Consider the following 15,807-nt stretch of genomic DNA (forward strand, 5'->3'; position numbering starts at 1 on the left):
TGGGTGGGGAGTTTGGAAATTAGGGAAGGTAGCGGGGGATAGATTTCTTTTCTATTTTATTCGGGCATTGCGATGGCGCATTTATAGATGAAGGTGCATGTAATAAGGTGGAGTTACTGGATGTAGTAAATTAGCCTTCTATTTCAAGAAATTTATGACACTTGTCAAAACATAAGATACGCCTATTGACATTGAGGTGCGATGAAAAGTTGACAAGTGAAGAACTTTATAGGGAGGATATAACTAAGAAATTGGTATTTTCCAGTGCTTGATTATGCAATGAATGTGTATCATTTGCCTGCAAATTCTAAATCTATCCTTCCTGTGCTCCATTTTCAGTGCTGAAAAAAAGGGAAGGTGACCAGCTACCTTCTATGCACAACCACAATTCTTCTACCAACAACGAAATGCTAGACACCCAATGCACCAACATTCAATTTTGTGCATTTTCCCAAATCCCAAACCAACCAAGAATGCTCATTTATCCGATAGTACATTGGCACTTCGACCTCTCTCTTGCAATTCTCTTCTTTTCCTCCAAAATCCATTCTTCCTCTCTCTTTTTATCCGCCAACTCCTTTAACTCCTTTCCCATATCCGTTTTGATGCCCCGCCCGCCAGTAGGATCTGGTTGATCAAGGAAATCATGAATCCCAATTTCGCTCTCGTTACTTTTCGCAGCCTTCGCATCAACTTCTAGATTCCTGAATTTAGTGAGATCTTCCCCTTCATGACAAAGAGAGCGTGTTCACAAACCGGCATACTCCTCACTTTCATCCGCCCAATTTCTCAATTTCTCTCTCCTGAAGAATTCGAAATCCCATTCTCCTTTCTCCAATGCATCCAAATCTGTAAAGACATATGTTTGGGCTTCTTTCTCTTCTCCTGTTTCAACAGCTTCGGCCATGATTGCATTGACACCGTGTACATGTTCTTTATCCTTTGGAGTCAGGATCTTTACAGTGACTACTTTTCGCTCATATTGAGATCCTTCAAAGTAATCCAGATTGCGCATGTTGGAGGGCGTAAGACCGGTTACATAGGTACCACGGACAGTATGACCTGGTTCGGAGATTATGGCCGGATAGTCAGCGAATCTAACACGGTGTCGACAGTAGTCATGGAGAAGGGCGGGAGTGATGGTTAGAGAAGTAGAAGGATGATTGGAGGCACCGTAGATCACGCGGTAGAGAACTTCGGGGGCCATCTAATTGAGATAAAGAGTTAGTGATAGTAGAAGAACAGAGGGTGGAAAAGGTAGAGGAAGAGTTGAAGGCGGAGACCAAATAGCGAGTGTAAGAATCAGAGAGAGAGAAAGAGGAGAGACTCACGAGAGTGCCGTAGAAGAATGCATTGTAAGTTTCGGGGAGGGTTGGCTCTGTCATATCTGTGTTTCCTGCTGCCATTGATATCAAACTTGTGTATGTAGAAATGGTAAGCCTCCTCTTGATATTGCCTATCAACTGACTTCCCAGTAGAGTGAATGTGGAGATGTCAAGACGAAGATAAGTGACAGAGATGCGACGATGGAAAGAATGACAAGAGGAACCAAAAAAATCTTTCAATATCCTACCAAACTTATAGAAAAAACTTAACTCAGCTGCCTCATGTTAACGAAGTTATACTTTATGCAATCATTCTTTGTATGGAGGGGTAATATCTACGCGCCGACGATTAGAGAGGTCTCTCGGTGTGTTACTCACTGATAAAGAAAGATAAGGAATTTGTATTAGTCATCGCAGATATGACAGCTTTCGCTAATCCTTTCAGAGACTAGGTAGATAGCTAGACATACCTACGATTTCATTGATTCATGTATTTTCATCTTCATCATTTGCATGAGTACAAACGATATTGAGCATTATCCAAAACTAAAAATACTCTGATTCTGTCCTATCTCTTTGCTATTCTGACATTCTAGATCCTTTAGCTGTTTCATTAATGAACACATACCAGAATCATCAAGTGATGATCAATTTACCTATTTTGCGCCGAGAATTTGCTAGGAGAGAGCTAGAGAGCTCTGGAGTCACGTCAAACGTTGAGCTAAAGTCTTAGTTGGCCATCACTTCTCTATTTCTTTCCCTTTTCACTATTCTTTAGCTTTCCAAAGACTTTTAAGAGTTATTCACTTCATAGTTTGATAGATATCGATATTTTAAGCAAGATCGTCCCATGCTAGTATCCTACTATAAGAGTTTTGATAGGAGAATAACAGAATTGATCTCGTGACCACTCTTCTAATTATGAAGCTACATCCATCTTAGTTTTCAATAGTAGATAGTTCACTGGAAGTATGGCTAAAATTTAAGGACGGTGACGTTATGACAAGTGTTTGATCCTTCCCCCCCCCCCCCCCCCCCCCCAAAGCAAAATATACATATATAAAGTCTTGTCTACGTACATGCTCAACTCTTCTTTCTTTTCATACACAAACTCTTACGCGCACACACCAGACAGTCAAACTCCGAGATGTTGTTATCAACCCTCATCTGTGCGACTGGCCTTGCAGTCCTCGTGGGCCCAAGTCATGCAGTTGCTTCCCATGATGCATTTCCTTCCAATCAAGCTTCAATCGAATTTTCTGAAGAGAATCAAATGCTTTTTGTTCATTATCAAACCATAACTCACCTTTTGAGCAATCTTCATGGAAGAATCGGCATCAACGATGACGCCACAATAAATTTTCAACTTGGTAGACAAGAGCCACATTATATCGACCCTAAGGACCTCAAACTCGTACCAGTACATGATCTCGAGGAATATGATGAGGCTGATTGGGTAAGAATCAATGAACAAGAGATCGTTTTGCAGTGTGGAAGTGTCAATACTATGAACACTGGAGAAGATTGGGCTCTTATGCAACGCTGCACCAATGAAGAAGTTGCTATTCGTCGATTGATGGCCACCTTCAATGACGAAGGCCATGAATTTGTTGTGTCAATCCATGTCCTTAAGAATGCATCTACAACCCGCGAAGGTACCTACCGATGTATCAAAGATTCGTGTCCAAAAGGTCCATTGGCACTTGCGACTCCTACCTCCGCAGCAACAATTCTAAAAGGCGCAGTTACTGCATCGCCCATTCGCGATATTTTCGGACAGCCGACTGCAGAAGAGAGTGGTAGTGGTCTCCAAAAACCGACTGAGACTGCATCACAAACTAGCGACCATCTCCAGGCGCAGATTACACCACAAATTGGAAGCGTCATAAAATCGACAACTCTTATGACTATTACGCGTGCTTCGAATTTAGAAGATTTATCTCCAAAATCTCCAATCGAAAACGAAGTTATCCACGCACCAACCAAACAGCTTCCAGAGCCTGAAGACCTACCAGCTGGTCGTTGGCTCGCCAAGAGAAAAGAAGATCCGTACATCACCGTTCCACGACCCGAGTGCGTTCCTCCACCAGATGATTTCACCTTGTCGGGGAAGATCAAAACCGTCAGCCGCAATCCACGCAAGACTAGGTATACCACTTATGAATACTGGGGTTATACTTCGACTGCGATTATACCTCCTGATCCTAACCGCCCGCCACCACTGCCATCTATTATATATCCAACTTGGGTAACAAATTCATTTTTCCAAACATGGTCTTGCCGCAAAGTTTGGATGGATTATTTCAACATGGATTATTTTCCGAAGAGGGATATTGTAGAGAGAGTTTTGGGGGACTTGCAAGTTGCTGCTCGTAGGTAATAGGAAGATATGGGTTAAGAGGAGTACTTGGCAAGAGGATTCGGGAATGGATTCACAAAGGCATCTCTTTGGGTGTCAATGGATTAAGAGAATAAGATTTGTTAAGGGACTTGGGTAGAGTTAGGATCTGGATGTAGGTCCATCTGCAAAAGGCTGTAAAGTATGGTAGTACCCGGGTTACAATTGTACAATACGTCTGACTTTTATAGATAGATAGAATAATTCCACAAGTCTGCTGTTACAAGTTGCTAGCACTTTGATGCAGTATGAAATTATATAATATTAAATACTGGCTAGCCTGACAGAATGTTTGCGACACTTCCTGTTATAACAATTCATCGAATCCTCGACAACAAAACATCGATCAACGCTCAATATTATTATACAAGGAAAGGTACCGCCATCTTAGCGTGACCTTGAAGAATTCTTTGACGAATCCTTTGATCAACTACAATCACGGCTTATCTGTAACCTGTAAGCTGCATGTCTTGCAGAGTACATATTTACGACGGCACAACATATTGAAGCAATTGTATAAACAAATGACGTTTTCTGTGACCTGACATGGAAGATTATTTGGTATTAAATCTAGAATGAAGATATATTTCAAAGTAATTCTGCAAGAATGTTTTAAGTTCACTCTTATTCGTTGGCTTGCAGTGCATCGAAATCACCAATTGTATCAGGTTTTAGTGCCGTATTTCGTGTCATTTGATCGCCCTCATCACATCCCACCGAAAGAAAAAATAGTAGCCCCGCCATTCATCAAATCAGCCAGCCTTACCGTACCTACATTGATATAAAACCAACGAACAATTTCAAATATACAATACAACAAGAGATAACCTCATCAATTCAACGACAAATTCGAATAATCGCATTTGATAGAGCATCTGCGTAATAGGAATCACAACAAAATGGAGAAAATCACAGAAAAGATCGCGGCTTTGCCCCCAGACACCAATTACTTCTCCCTCGAATTCTTTCCACCAAAGACCTCAATGGGTTCTTCGAATCTACGTGCTCGTCTTGACAGAATGTCTCGAGCATTGAGGCCTTTGTTTGTCACCGTTACATGGGGTGCTGGCGGATCTACGGCGACCAAGTCTTTAGAACTCGCAGAGTTATGTCAAAGGGATTTGGGCCTCACAACGTGTCTACATTTGACTTGCACAAACATGAGCCGAGCATTGGTGGATCAAGCATTGGAAGATGCAAAGGCATTGGGAATTAGAAACATATTGGCTTTGAGGGGCGATCCCCCAAGGAGTGAGGAATACCGTGCCATTGACGAGAAGAATGGTGATACGCCTGCTATGGATTGGGAGTTTGAGTGGGCAATCGATTTGGTACGATATATTAGAAAACAATACGGCGACTACTTTTGTGTTGGAGTGGCGGCATACCCAGAAGGACATGCGGATGAAGGACATCCAGAGGGTCAAAGCCTTGAACATGATCTGCCATACCTGGTGGAGAAGGTTCAAGCGGGCGCGGATTTTATCATGACACAATTATTTTTCGATGTCGACGCATACGACGGATTTGAACAAAAGCTACGAGATCATCCAAGTGGCGCATTTAAGGATATTCCTATTATACCTGGCATGATGCCAATTCAAAGTTATCAAATGATCAAGCGAACTACGAAACTTAGCCACGCGAAACTACCCTCAACTATTATAACAAGATTGGATGCGGTTCGCGGGGATGATGAGATGGTTAAAAAGGTCGGAGTGGATATTTTGAGCGAAATGGTCGAACATTTGAAGGGCACAAAATCTCAGTACTCGGGTCCCAGAGGTTTCCATTTCTACACCCTCAATTTGGAGAAGGCGGTATCTTTTATTCTGGAACGAACAGAACTTATTCCAGACGCTGAAACCGTCGCCGCTTTGGAACCAGAATTTGTTCCTACCATTCCAGACATTGCAGATTTAATGTCTATCCATAGTGGTTCTCACAAACGTAGCTCCAGACGTCGATCATCTGTTGGATCTGATCCTTACAATCGCATTATAATTACTGCACCTCAAACCTCCAATCCTAGCTTTGAAGCCACAGCACAAGAAGCTGGTATTCCAGCTGAAGCTGTCAACTCGCGAGCCAATACTCTTGCAATTAGTGAAGGAGAAGGTAGTCTTGGTCGAGAGGCCACATGGGATGACTTTCCTAACGGTCGTTGGGGTGATGCTCGTTCTCCTGCTTATGGAGAGATTGATGGATACGGTGTTTCACTTCACATGTCCATTAACCAAGCTATCAAACTTTGGGGCCATCCAAGTTCCAGAGCTGATATCACGGACATCTTCATTCGTCATCTAGAAGGTCAACTCACCGCCATTCCTTGGAGTGAGGAAGGTCTCAATGAAGAAACCAACTCTATCAAAAAGCAGCTCCTCAGTCTCAATAAGAAGGGTTGGTGGACGGTAGCCTCCCAACCTGCAGTCAACGGACTCAAATCCTCAGACTCAATTTTTGGATGGGGACCTAAGAATGGATTCGTATTCCAAAAGGCATTCGTAGAACTCTTCCTTCCAACAGCTGATTGGAAAACCCTACATGCTAAACTCACATCCCCTGAACTGCGGGACACAGTCTCTTTCTACGCCTCAAATGCCAAAGGAGATTTCATATCCAGTGATGAAGCAGTCGGAAGCACAAATGCAGTAACATGGGGTGCATTCCCTGGCAAAGAAATCATTACACCAACGATTATTGAGGAGGTTAGTTTTAGGGCATGGGCGGAAGAAGCGTTTGGCATTTGGGGAGAGTGGGCAAGAGTTTATGGGAAGGATAGTCAAACGAGGAAGATTATTGATGGAATCAAGGAGGATGTTTGGTTGGTTAATGTTATTCATCATGCTTATGTGGAGGGAGAGGGATTGTGGGATGTCCTTTTGAATTAGAAGGGATGGTGGCTTGAGATGGGAAATCGGATCAGGATGGATATTGAATGCGATGGCTGCTTTGTATTTGGATGCATCTTGAGGTTTTGAATGAAATCGTCGGCTGCATGATTGGTGGGAGGGATTAGTTATAGGTGTTGGGCGTATAGGAGAATTATAGGATTGATTGACTCTAATTGGATTTCTTGATTATGTGAATTTAGAAGATTTGAAAGTTTATTGGTTTTTCTCAGAACTTCTAATTGTCTTTTTCTTGCTTCATTATTATTGACTTGGAGTTTATTGGAAAACTATTTTCTTCTATTTTTTCGAATATTTTTAAGAGAGAATTCTCACTCATGTCACACAATCACATTTATCACATTTATATACGATTCAACACACACCTCACACCCAAAACCCCGAGATCTAAAACTCGAAAGTAACAAAAACTCGCAAAACTTTTTATTCATTCTGTAATTACTGACTGTCATTAGGTAACCATAATTAATATTCGTAATTCCCGATTCGGAAGAAATGAAATGATTCGTCCGTCAAGTGTTTGGCTAGCTATTATCCATCTACCGCTCAAAATCATCTTTCCTGAGAATCTGAGATTGTGAGAATTGGGAATGAATAAATGGAATGAAGTGAATGAAACCATGATATCCTTCCTTGAAAAATTGGAAAATTTGAAATTTGAAATTTGAAATAAACCACCACCATAATCATCATCATTATCATCATTATCATTATCATCATCATTCTGAAGTAAATGAATGAGTGATCGAATGATTGGTGAAACGACTAACTGAATAACTGACTAACCGACTATCCAGACCGGACTGAATGAATGAATGAATGAAGCAAGGAAGAAATATGAACCATCTGAAGCGAACCAAGGAAATGAAATGAAATGAAATGAAAATCGAATTGAATCGGATCGGATCGAATCGAATCGAAATAGATAGAGAACTCGCAACCAGTTGTGTCCATCCTATCCCATCCTATCGTAACCATCGCAATGTATCGCAATATATCACACCCCCCACGCGAGAAATCAAAACCGAGTCTGAGAATGCTGGATTGCGGGAGTGTTGGCAAGCATGCTATCATAACAACATTTGATTTTTCTCTTTTGAGAGAGAGCTCATCGACTTGTTGTTTGTTGTGGGTGTCGGAGAAGGAGAGGATGATGAATTGGATGAGTTGGATGAGATGAGATGACTAGAGCAAAATTTCGATATCTTGGTGAAAAAGAGGAGGGAAATTTCTGCGATGCGAATTGATTGAATAGCGAAGGAGGCGAGGAAGGAATCGAGTTCATGAAGTGAACTGTGGAAGAAAAAATTGTAAATCGAAAGTCGAAAGTCGCAAGTCGAAAGCATAATTAGATGAGGTCCTCCGAAATGTAATCGTAAAGTATTTGCGTGAAAAAAAAGCGAGGAAACGAAAATGTCGAAAATGGGCGTAGAGTTGAGACGATGAAGAGGGTTGTTGTGGATATCTTAGCAACGAAAGTAGAGTATCCAGGATCCCGAATATCGTAGTTTGACTCTGTGATCGCTGTGTCGTCATCGCGGCATTAGATACTCCATCCCACGCAGAAGGTCGCTCCCCAATTGCGAAAATCTAAGACTCATCGTCGTAGAAAACATCTTCATCCTCCTCAACTTCATCACCTCCGTTTCCATGAGCAAGACGAAGATCGAGACCGTGACCGTGACCATAACTATGACCGTTTCCACCCCCAAATCCACCACCACCAAGCATATCCTCATCACCATCCGCAGCGCGACCAAAATCATAAGCACCAATATCCTCATCCTTGATGATCAGATCGTCGTCGCCCTCGTCATCGGAATCAACATAGCTCTTGATGTTAGTCTTTGCAGCTCGGCTGGGTGTTGCCGGCTTCTTTTCGACGCGGCCGCCCTTGACTTTGTTGATTGTTTCCTTCTTGACTGGAGAGCCCTTCTTGGATGGCGTAGCAATCTCCATGTCACTATCATCATCGCCCTCCTCGTTGCTGGATGCAGCGGCTTTCTTGGTGGATTTCTTGGCTGAGCGAGGAGCACGAGCCTTCTTGGGGGTCGTACCTAGGGAATCATTAGTACCGAGTGGAGAGTTGAGATCCCAAGCGGGTTCTTTGCGCATTCTGTTGTTTATGTTAGTTCTTCTATTTTTGAATGAAGGGAACAGAGCGGATACATACCTTTCGAAGCGAGTGGATATAGCCTTACCTGTAACACCATCACCAAATTTCTCGGCGGTGGCTGAAAGATGTTAGTGAGATATTCCTCCAATAGATGAGTGGTAGTGATGAACAGTCGATGACAAAATGAAATATGAAGGCGTGGGTGTGTAAAATCAACACGAGGATGGAGGGAGTTAGGAATAGCAAGAACCATTCTTAGCAGCAGCTTTGATGGGTCGAAATCGATGCTCCAGAGAAGATACGGTGGTGCCATCATCCAACCACTTTGCCATTGCTATGATGTACATTAATATCTGATCTGAGTTTCTCAAAACTAAAGAAAGGTATGTGCTAGTGACGAAATGAAATTGAGGATGAGGTAACGGGGAAATTCTCGCATTTGTTAGCACCAATATTGAGGGTTTGTGGATCAATTCCAGCCTTGAAAGCTTCGCGCTGGCGATGTGCATTGGCTTTTAAAGCTCGAAATTGAAATTCAATTCCGCCTTTGGTGGAGTCCTTGCCGAACATATTGCTAATTTCTAGATGGTTGGAGAGATTAATGATGTGTTCTTCATGTTGTTGTGTAACGGAACATAAATTAAAGGAAATATTAACGAAACAATATCGCTTTCAAAGAACACTCGCCCTTATTGCCGCGTTTTCTAGGATCAGGATTCAGAGCTACGTCAAAGTCCTTGGGATCTTTTCCGTTGAGCACTGCATCTTTTTGGATCTTAGCACCAGCTCTGATGCCGCGAAATTGCCATTTAATTGAGCTGACGTCTGTGTCCGAACCGAAGTGCTTCGCCATTTCTGTTAACCAACATTAATATTGAGAACAAAACGGGTGTGGAGTGCTAGGGAAATGTGCATGTATTTAATGCCCGCAATGAAATGTGTAAATCAAGAGACCATTGGAATTGAATGTGATATCTTTGCAGTCTTTGCCAGCAGCTCTCGCACTGCGAATCTGGTCGACATGCTTCTTGATGGTGGTTGCAAATTGGAATTTGATTCCACCAGCAGTAGCATCTGAACCAAAACACTTTTGAACTTCTGGGAGAAAGTTAATATGTGCTTGAAATAAATATGTGTGTAAAGGTGTAAGATGAAATAGATCGAAAACTGTCAATTAAACATGGTAGAACTTCTAACCAGTCTTGCCGCCAGTGACAATATCAACCGTTGAAGGATTTTCGCCTGCAGCAAACATGGCTTTCTGACGTTTGGCGATGACCTTGTAACGAGTATCGAATTGAAATCGAAGACCGTTCATAGTGGAATCTCCCATGAATTTGTCCATTTCTGCAATTGATCAGCCATGGGCATCATGTAATAGTTATTGCATAGAGCTAGGTGATGTTTGATAATAATAGAAGAAAAAACACGAAGAATCAAGATAGACAGAATTCCTGACCACCTTGTTCCTTCTTGGCAGGCATTAAACCTTCCAGATCAACCCTCTTGGGATCTTGACCAGCTGCTCGCATCTTGGTTTGGCGACTGCCAAGAACCTTGATACGCTTGCCAATCTGTTGCTTAATAGCATCAACGGTAACATCTGATCCCATAATTGCAACGATCTCTAATATTCAAGGTATCAGTGCTGGCCAAATGCGATTGAAAGGATGTATGTGTTGTGTTGTGCTGTGCTGTGATAAAATTGTTCATAAAAACTGTAGAATAGATCACAGAGTTTCTGACCACCTCCTAGACCATCAAGGCTGACTTCCATAGAATCTTGACCTGCTGCTAGCATCGACATCTGACGTTTGCAAAGAACTTTGACAGTCCGACGAAAGTGATTCTGGAGAGATGAAGGAGTAGTGTCTGATCCCATAATCCTAGCAGTCTCTAATGACGTGATATCAGTGGTGCTCAAACAGAACGAAAATCAAAAAGTCAATGCAGCGAAACATGATCACAAAAGCCAGGAGCAAATTGTTGACAGAACTTCTGACCACCTTTCGGGTTGCTCAACGAGACATCCAAAGGATCTTTACCGGCATCAAACAAAGCTATTTGACGACGGGAAAGAGCTCTGATGGTTGCATTAAACTTGATCTTGATAGCTATGGGAGTGACATCCGAGCCCATGTACTTGGCAACCTCTGGACTTAAAATCACTTCTGTGCAAACATAAAGAAAGTGTGATTGGTGTGTTGAGAAGATACGGTAATGTTCCACAAAATATGAACAGAGCTTTTCCTAAGAATGAAAATATCACCAGACTTCTGTTGACTACCCAATTTGTCCAAACTGGCATCCTTGGGGTCTTTGCCAACAGCAAATAAAGCATTTTGACGAGCACCCAAAACTCTGAAGCTTCGACTGAACTGTGCTTTAACACTAATAGGAGTAACATCTGATCCCATCTTTGCAGCAATCTCTAAGGGATATCAGTGGATTTCAAAAGCAAGGAAAGGTGATGGGTGCTGTGTGAAGATGTGAGAGCAGTCTCGAAAACATAGACAGAACTTCCTGACCAGCCTTATATCGGCGAGTACCCAAGTCTGTCAAATCGACATCTTTGCAGTCCTCGCCGACATCACGCATGGCAATCAAGCGTTCACCAAGAGGTTTGATGGTTTCTCGAAGCTGCGATTGGATGTGACTAGCTGGAGTTGCTGATCCCATAAGCACGGAAATCGCTAATACAGCATTAGTGTAGGCAAAAAGGGACAAATCTGTGCTCTTGTGATATGGAACTTGAAAGACGAAAAAAACATCAACTCATTCCCACCCTTTCCCTTGCAGGCAACCTCTCCATTTGTATCGCCAACATTCATGAGGATAGGATCTTCTCCTCTGGCAACGGCAGCGTTGATCAGTTTAGCATCAGACTTCAAACGCCTAAATCTGTTGTCAAGTGCAGAGGCAGTGCAATCTCCACCAAAGCGAATGCTGATTGCTGTATGAAAATCAATACACGAACGAGCAGAATTATCCGTGAAAATTTTCATTGTGCATGAAGAAAAGAGTGATGAACAATAACTTATGCTCCATGATGAATGATACCTTTCTTAACGCTAAAATCGTTCTCGAGATTGACGGTAGAGGCATTGAGACCTGCATCGACTGCTTTTCGGAGGCTCTCGGCATTACGCTTTATGCCATTCATACCACGCCAAATCTGATGATAATTTGACTCATCTCCGTAGTATTTGGATATTGCTGGTAAAATCAGGGATCAAAGACAAAAGAAAGAAGATGGAGAATTATTGAACTTGTGAAGGCCAAAACTGAAGAGGGAGAATTCTTAATGAAATTGTTTACTAACCAGCGTAATCGAGTTTGAGAGTTGGGTGTGCAGCCACAATGGCGCTGAGGAGGCGAACTAACATCGTGTGAGTATAGATGTAAGAAAGGTGATCGTTTGGACAAACCGGTTGCTTCATAGCTTTTCCAATTTGGCATGATTGCGGTATTGGAAGGTCTGCAGATAAATGTATCAGTATGGTTATTTGAGTTTGAATAGTCGAATAGACTGGTAAGTCACGGTAACAAAAGCACGTACAAGGTACAAGAGTAGGAGGTGGAAAAGTATGATTGGAAAAGAAAGAGGAAGTGGGAGAGGAGATGAGAGAGAAAAGGCAACGACGATAAGAATTATCGATAGTGCGTGATCAACAGTGAATTCTCATTATGCTCAAGTAAAGGTGAACAAGATCGAGAGACTCAAACAGCGCACTTGGCGACAATTGTAAGGAAAATGTATTCGTCAAGATTGACAAGAACAGAGTATTGATGGATGGGAATGGTCGAGTATAAAAAGTTATTGTAGGAAGAGAATAATAACATACTTGGTTGGGTGTTTTGTTGTTATGTGTGGTTGCTATGTAGAGTGCGCCTTGTGCGATATCGACGACGACGATCTAGAAATCCAAATCAGTATCAATAACTCATAGACCAGGATCATTTCTATTCAAGAAAGTGATAATGGGAATAGGAAAAGTACTCACAGTAGTCAAGAATGCTATGCGATAGATGAAAATAGATGATTGATCAAAGTATTGTTGAAGTTAATGGAGGTTGTAAAAGGTTGTTGAGGTTGTGGGGGAGAAGAAAGATGTGCGAAAATGGGTCGAGATTTGGGACTTTAAATAAGTGAATTCTGAGCAGCCAAAAGAAGCGGGAGGAAAGAGCGCCAATAGGGAAATCAGGTTTCAGTAATCTAGAAATCCTGCAAGCCTGATGTTGTCTATTGTTCAAAGTCTGAATAGATTCGATTAATTCAATGTCAAGCCCTTATCTTATACCGGTCATAACACAGTGAGGAATAAATATTTTTGATTGAGCCAAGTTCCAATCTATTCTATACAGCAGACCCTTCATTTCTGAACCAGTTCGACTAATCGAAGATAATGGTTGTAATTGTTCTCTATTCTTCCCTATCCCAAAGATACTTCAAATACATTGAATTCTCCAGATTTTCTTCTCAAGATATTCACAATTGAACGTTTCTCCCGCAACAATAGCGGGGTACTCGCACGGACTGAAACCCGATAGATTCTTGATGTAGACATGTGGGTATGTGGGTATGCTGCCTGCGAGAACTTGTCCATGAAACTTGGTGTATATTGGTTTTGCTTTTTTTGTTGGTTGCTATCGGATACCAGCATCATCTTGTGCGACTTGACACTTTTTTTTTCGTTTTTGATTAGGTACATGAGGAGTCTCCTGCCTAATCATTTGTATTTCAAAAAACAAACAAAAGAAATAGATTCAGCTATCAGGCAATTATGGTAATATATTGGAAAGATTCTAAATCAATGATCCAGAAAAAGATCTCAATATTCCAAGGTGATCTGATACATCATTTTGAATACTATTAGATATCTACTACACTTCAAATAACCATAACAGAATTGGGAAAATGGCGAGAAAAGATTGGAAATAGATAGAACAATTTCAAGAATTAAAAAGGAAGAAGAAGAATAACAAATTAATATTCGCAAGCTGATCCAATTGAACAATGACTAGTGTCCAGTTGTTTGCAAGTAAAATGCTGAAGCAGTATTCAGTGGATGTACTTCGAACTCGCTGCTTGAAAAACAACAAACACTCGCTGCATATTGCCTGCAATAATGAATCCACGACATTAGTCTCTAAAAGCCCCTTTCCGTTGCGCGAGCAGATAATGTGTGCATAAACCCAAATTCCCTCGGCTTCAAATGGCCCAACGTGCTGCTGATCCAAAGGTGTGCAAAAACCAAAGAAACGGGATGTCTTCCGATCTTCCCCTGGAAGAGGGATCCTCGGTCTTATCAATTCTGCCAACATACCTATCATCTTGATGCCGGATGTATCCTCTTTTGGGGTATGATACGATAGGATGGACCCAATAATTTTAATGTCTTAGCATAGGTATCCTGACATTGTATTCTACACATCTTCAAAGACTTTATTCGTTTCCTGAGTGGTCTGCTTCGATTTCTCAAATTCCATCCTCAGAGCAGCAATAGCATTTCTGGCACAAATTGCAGCATCCCAATTACCTTCTCTCCTAGGTACAATATCTAGAAGCACTTTTATGGCCTTTTTCCGGGTAGAAATAACCCCGAACATCGCCGCTGCCATAAGCGATGGTATAATCCCAGCATGAAATACAAATCCCTTTTCAAAACTTGGGTGGGCAGCGACTATTTTGCAAATTTCCACGACCTCTTCAAAGCTGGACTGATAGAAATGAGCTGGGGTTTGTGGAAAGAAAGCCGAATGAAAGCTATTACGTGTTGTTAACCAGTGCGCTCGTAACATACGAATACTCATAATGTCGGCATCTTCTTCTCTGGCACGCATGGCCAATGGCTCAAAAGCAATCTGCCATTGATCGAGTTTGTCTAAGATCTCCTTGAATTCAACCGCTGCTGGAGACCAATCGAGCATTCGATGATTCCATATCGCCGAATCTGATATTTCTTCTTCCGTGGGCTCTTCTCCTCCTCGAATAAGTGTTACTGTGCTCATGAGAAAGCTGATGACCTGCCTGCAAATTGACGTGAAATTTGCACCCGCATCATCGATGCTTGTAAACCGCGTTGGAATCAGGCTGGGAATATACATTTGAGTTCCATGTATGATATCTTGTGCTTGTGCTATCGTGGGATCGATGGCGGAAACCAATCCAATATGCGTGCTATGAAACGTGGCAAAAATGACGTCTTCAATGATATTTGGGGCTGGTGATAATGTTGGATCCGCTACCTGTCGCTTTTCGCGGTCTTTCATCCATGCTTGAAGTAAACTTGCAGCGCTTTGAATCTGAGTTATCGCCGCCATTCGATTTCCGTGAAAGTTCTCAAAGGAGAATATAAGTAATGTGGCAAGTAAAGTCATTCGGATAGGTTTGAGCTTTTTGATTCCACCAAGAGCTTTGCCATATTCCTGTATGGCAAATCTATAATCATCATTCATCGCCATAAGCTGACCCTGCTTGCGTGCTTTCATGACCCTACTGAGAGCCCCAATTGCACAAACAGCCTGGAGAATACATGGTTCCTGATGACATGCTTGAAGGATAACACTGCTCCATAGTTCAGAATAAAATCCGCCAAAGACTTGGATCGTAACATCGCTACAGAAGAACCGAAAATATTGGAAGTGTCTTGGACTTTCGAATTTGATATCGGAAATGCTCTTTATTGGACCATGACTGAAGAGTGATTGCCCAATATTATTCGCGACCTCCTTCGGTAGGATTGTTCTCCTGGTTGCGACTCTAGATTTTGGAATTTCACGTGTTAAATAGCCACACTCTTGAGAAGTGCCTTTATAAAATATTTTACAGCGACTACACTCTGGCTTTCCTTCATCGCATTTAATCCGTCGAGTTCTGGTGCTTGTTAGCCATAGGGACAAAATAATTAGGCTAGTCAGGGAGGCAGACTTGCATGTTGTACAACCCGAGTGAACTTTCGGCAATCCTCTTCGCTTTCGTAGCGGTATCGACGTTTCTTCTCCTGTACTAAGATCTCGTTTTAGCTGCGGTGGAGGTGTTATAACTAAGAACAT

At 42.0% G+C, this 15,807-nt stretch overlaps 7 protein-coding genes across 7 annotated transcripts; 2 read left to right on the plus strand and 5 right to left on the minus strand.

Annotated features, from left to right (window-relative positions):
• Nucleotides 1–231: 231 nt before the first annotated feature.
• EAE98_004410 (uncharacterized protein) lies at nt 232–1,659 on the minus strand. Its single transcript, XM_038952030.1, has 3 exons — nt 1,332–1,659; nt 757–1,207; nt 232–696 (listed from the first exon to the last, which is right to left on the minus strand). The coding sequence occupies exons 1-3, from the start codon at nt 1,404–1,406 to the stop codon at nt 482–484; spliced, it is 741 nt and encodes a 246-aa protein (XP_038811566.1). The 5' UTR covers nt 1,407–1,659; the 3' UTR covers nt 232–481.
• Nucleotides 1,660–2,472: 813 nt separating this feature from the next.
• EAE98_004411 (uncharacterized protein) lies at nt 2,473–3,705 on the plus strand (the record flags this gene model as incomplete). The annotated part of the gene is made up of 1 exon (XM_038952031.1): nt 2,473–3,705. The coding sequence occupies one exon, from the start codon at nt 2,473–2,475 to the stop codon at nt 3,703–3,705; it is 1,233 nt and encodes a 410-aa protein (XP_038811567.1).
• Nucleotides 3,706–4,622: 917 nt separating this feature from the next.
• Nucleotides 4,623–6,614, plus strand: EAE98_004412 (uncharacterized protein; the record flags this gene model as incomplete). The annotated part of the gene is made up of 1 exon (XM_038952032.1): nt 4,623–6,614. The coding sequence occupies one exon, from the start codon at nt 4,623–4,625 to the stop codon at nt 6,612–6,614; it is 1,992 nt and encodes a 663-aa protein (XP_038811568.1).
• Nucleotides 6,615–8,225: 1,611 nt separating this feature from the next.
• EAE98_004413 (uncharacterized protein) lies at nt 8,226–9,083 on the minus strand (the record flags this gene model as incomplete). The annotated part of the gene is made up of 3 exons (XM_038952033.1): nt 8,226–8,751; nt 8,809–8,869; nt 9,002–9,083. The coding sequence occupies 3 exons, from the start codon at nt 9,081–9,083 to the stop codon at nt 8,226–8,228; spliced, it is 669 nt and encodes a 222-aa protein (XP_038811569.1).
• Nucleotides 9,084–9,403: 320 nt separating this feature from the next.
• Nucleotides 9,404–9,604, minus strand: EAE98_004414 (uncharacterized protein; the record flags this gene model as incomplete). Its single annotated transcript, XM_038952034.1, has 1 exon — nt 9,404–9,604. One exon carries the CDS (start codon nt 9,602–9,604, stop codon nt 9,404–9,406), a length of 201 nt encoding a protein of 66 aa, XP_038811570.1.
• A 66-nt stretch (nt 9,605–9,670) lies between these two features.
• On the minus strand, nt 9,671–12,137 carry EAE98_004415 (uncharacterized protein; the record flags this gene model as incomplete). The annotated part of the gene is made up of 10 exons (XM_038952035.1): nt 9,671–9,849; nt 9,949–10,098; nt 10,211–10,378; nt 10,498–10,647; nt 10,755–10,922; nt 11,021–11,182; nt 11,280–11,444; nt 11,537–11,704; nt 11,812–11,967; nt 12,074–12,137. 10 exons carry the CDS (start codon nt 12,135–12,137, stop codon nt 9,671–9,673), a joined length of 1,530 nt encoding a protein of 509 aa, XP_038811571.1.
• Nucleotides 12,138–14,178: 2,041 nt separating this feature from the next.
• On the minus strand, nt 14,179–15,807 carry EAE98_004416 (uncharacterized protein; the record flags this gene model as incomplete). Its single annotated transcript, XM_038952036.1, has 2 exons — nt 14,179–15,628; nt 15,683–15,807. The coding sequence occupies 2 exons, from the start codon at nt 15,805–15,807 to the stop codon at nt 14,179–14,181; spliced, it is 1,575 nt and encodes a 524-aa protein (XP_038811572.1).

This window comes from Botrytis deweyae (assembly GCF_014898535.1).
Source record: "Botrytis deweyae strain B1 chromosome Unknown BDEW_008, whole genome shotgun sequence".
Classification (NCBI taxonomy): domain Eukaryota; kingdom Fungi; phylum Ascomycota; class Leotiomycetes; order Helotiales; family Sclerotiniaceae; genus Botrytis; species Botrytis deweyae.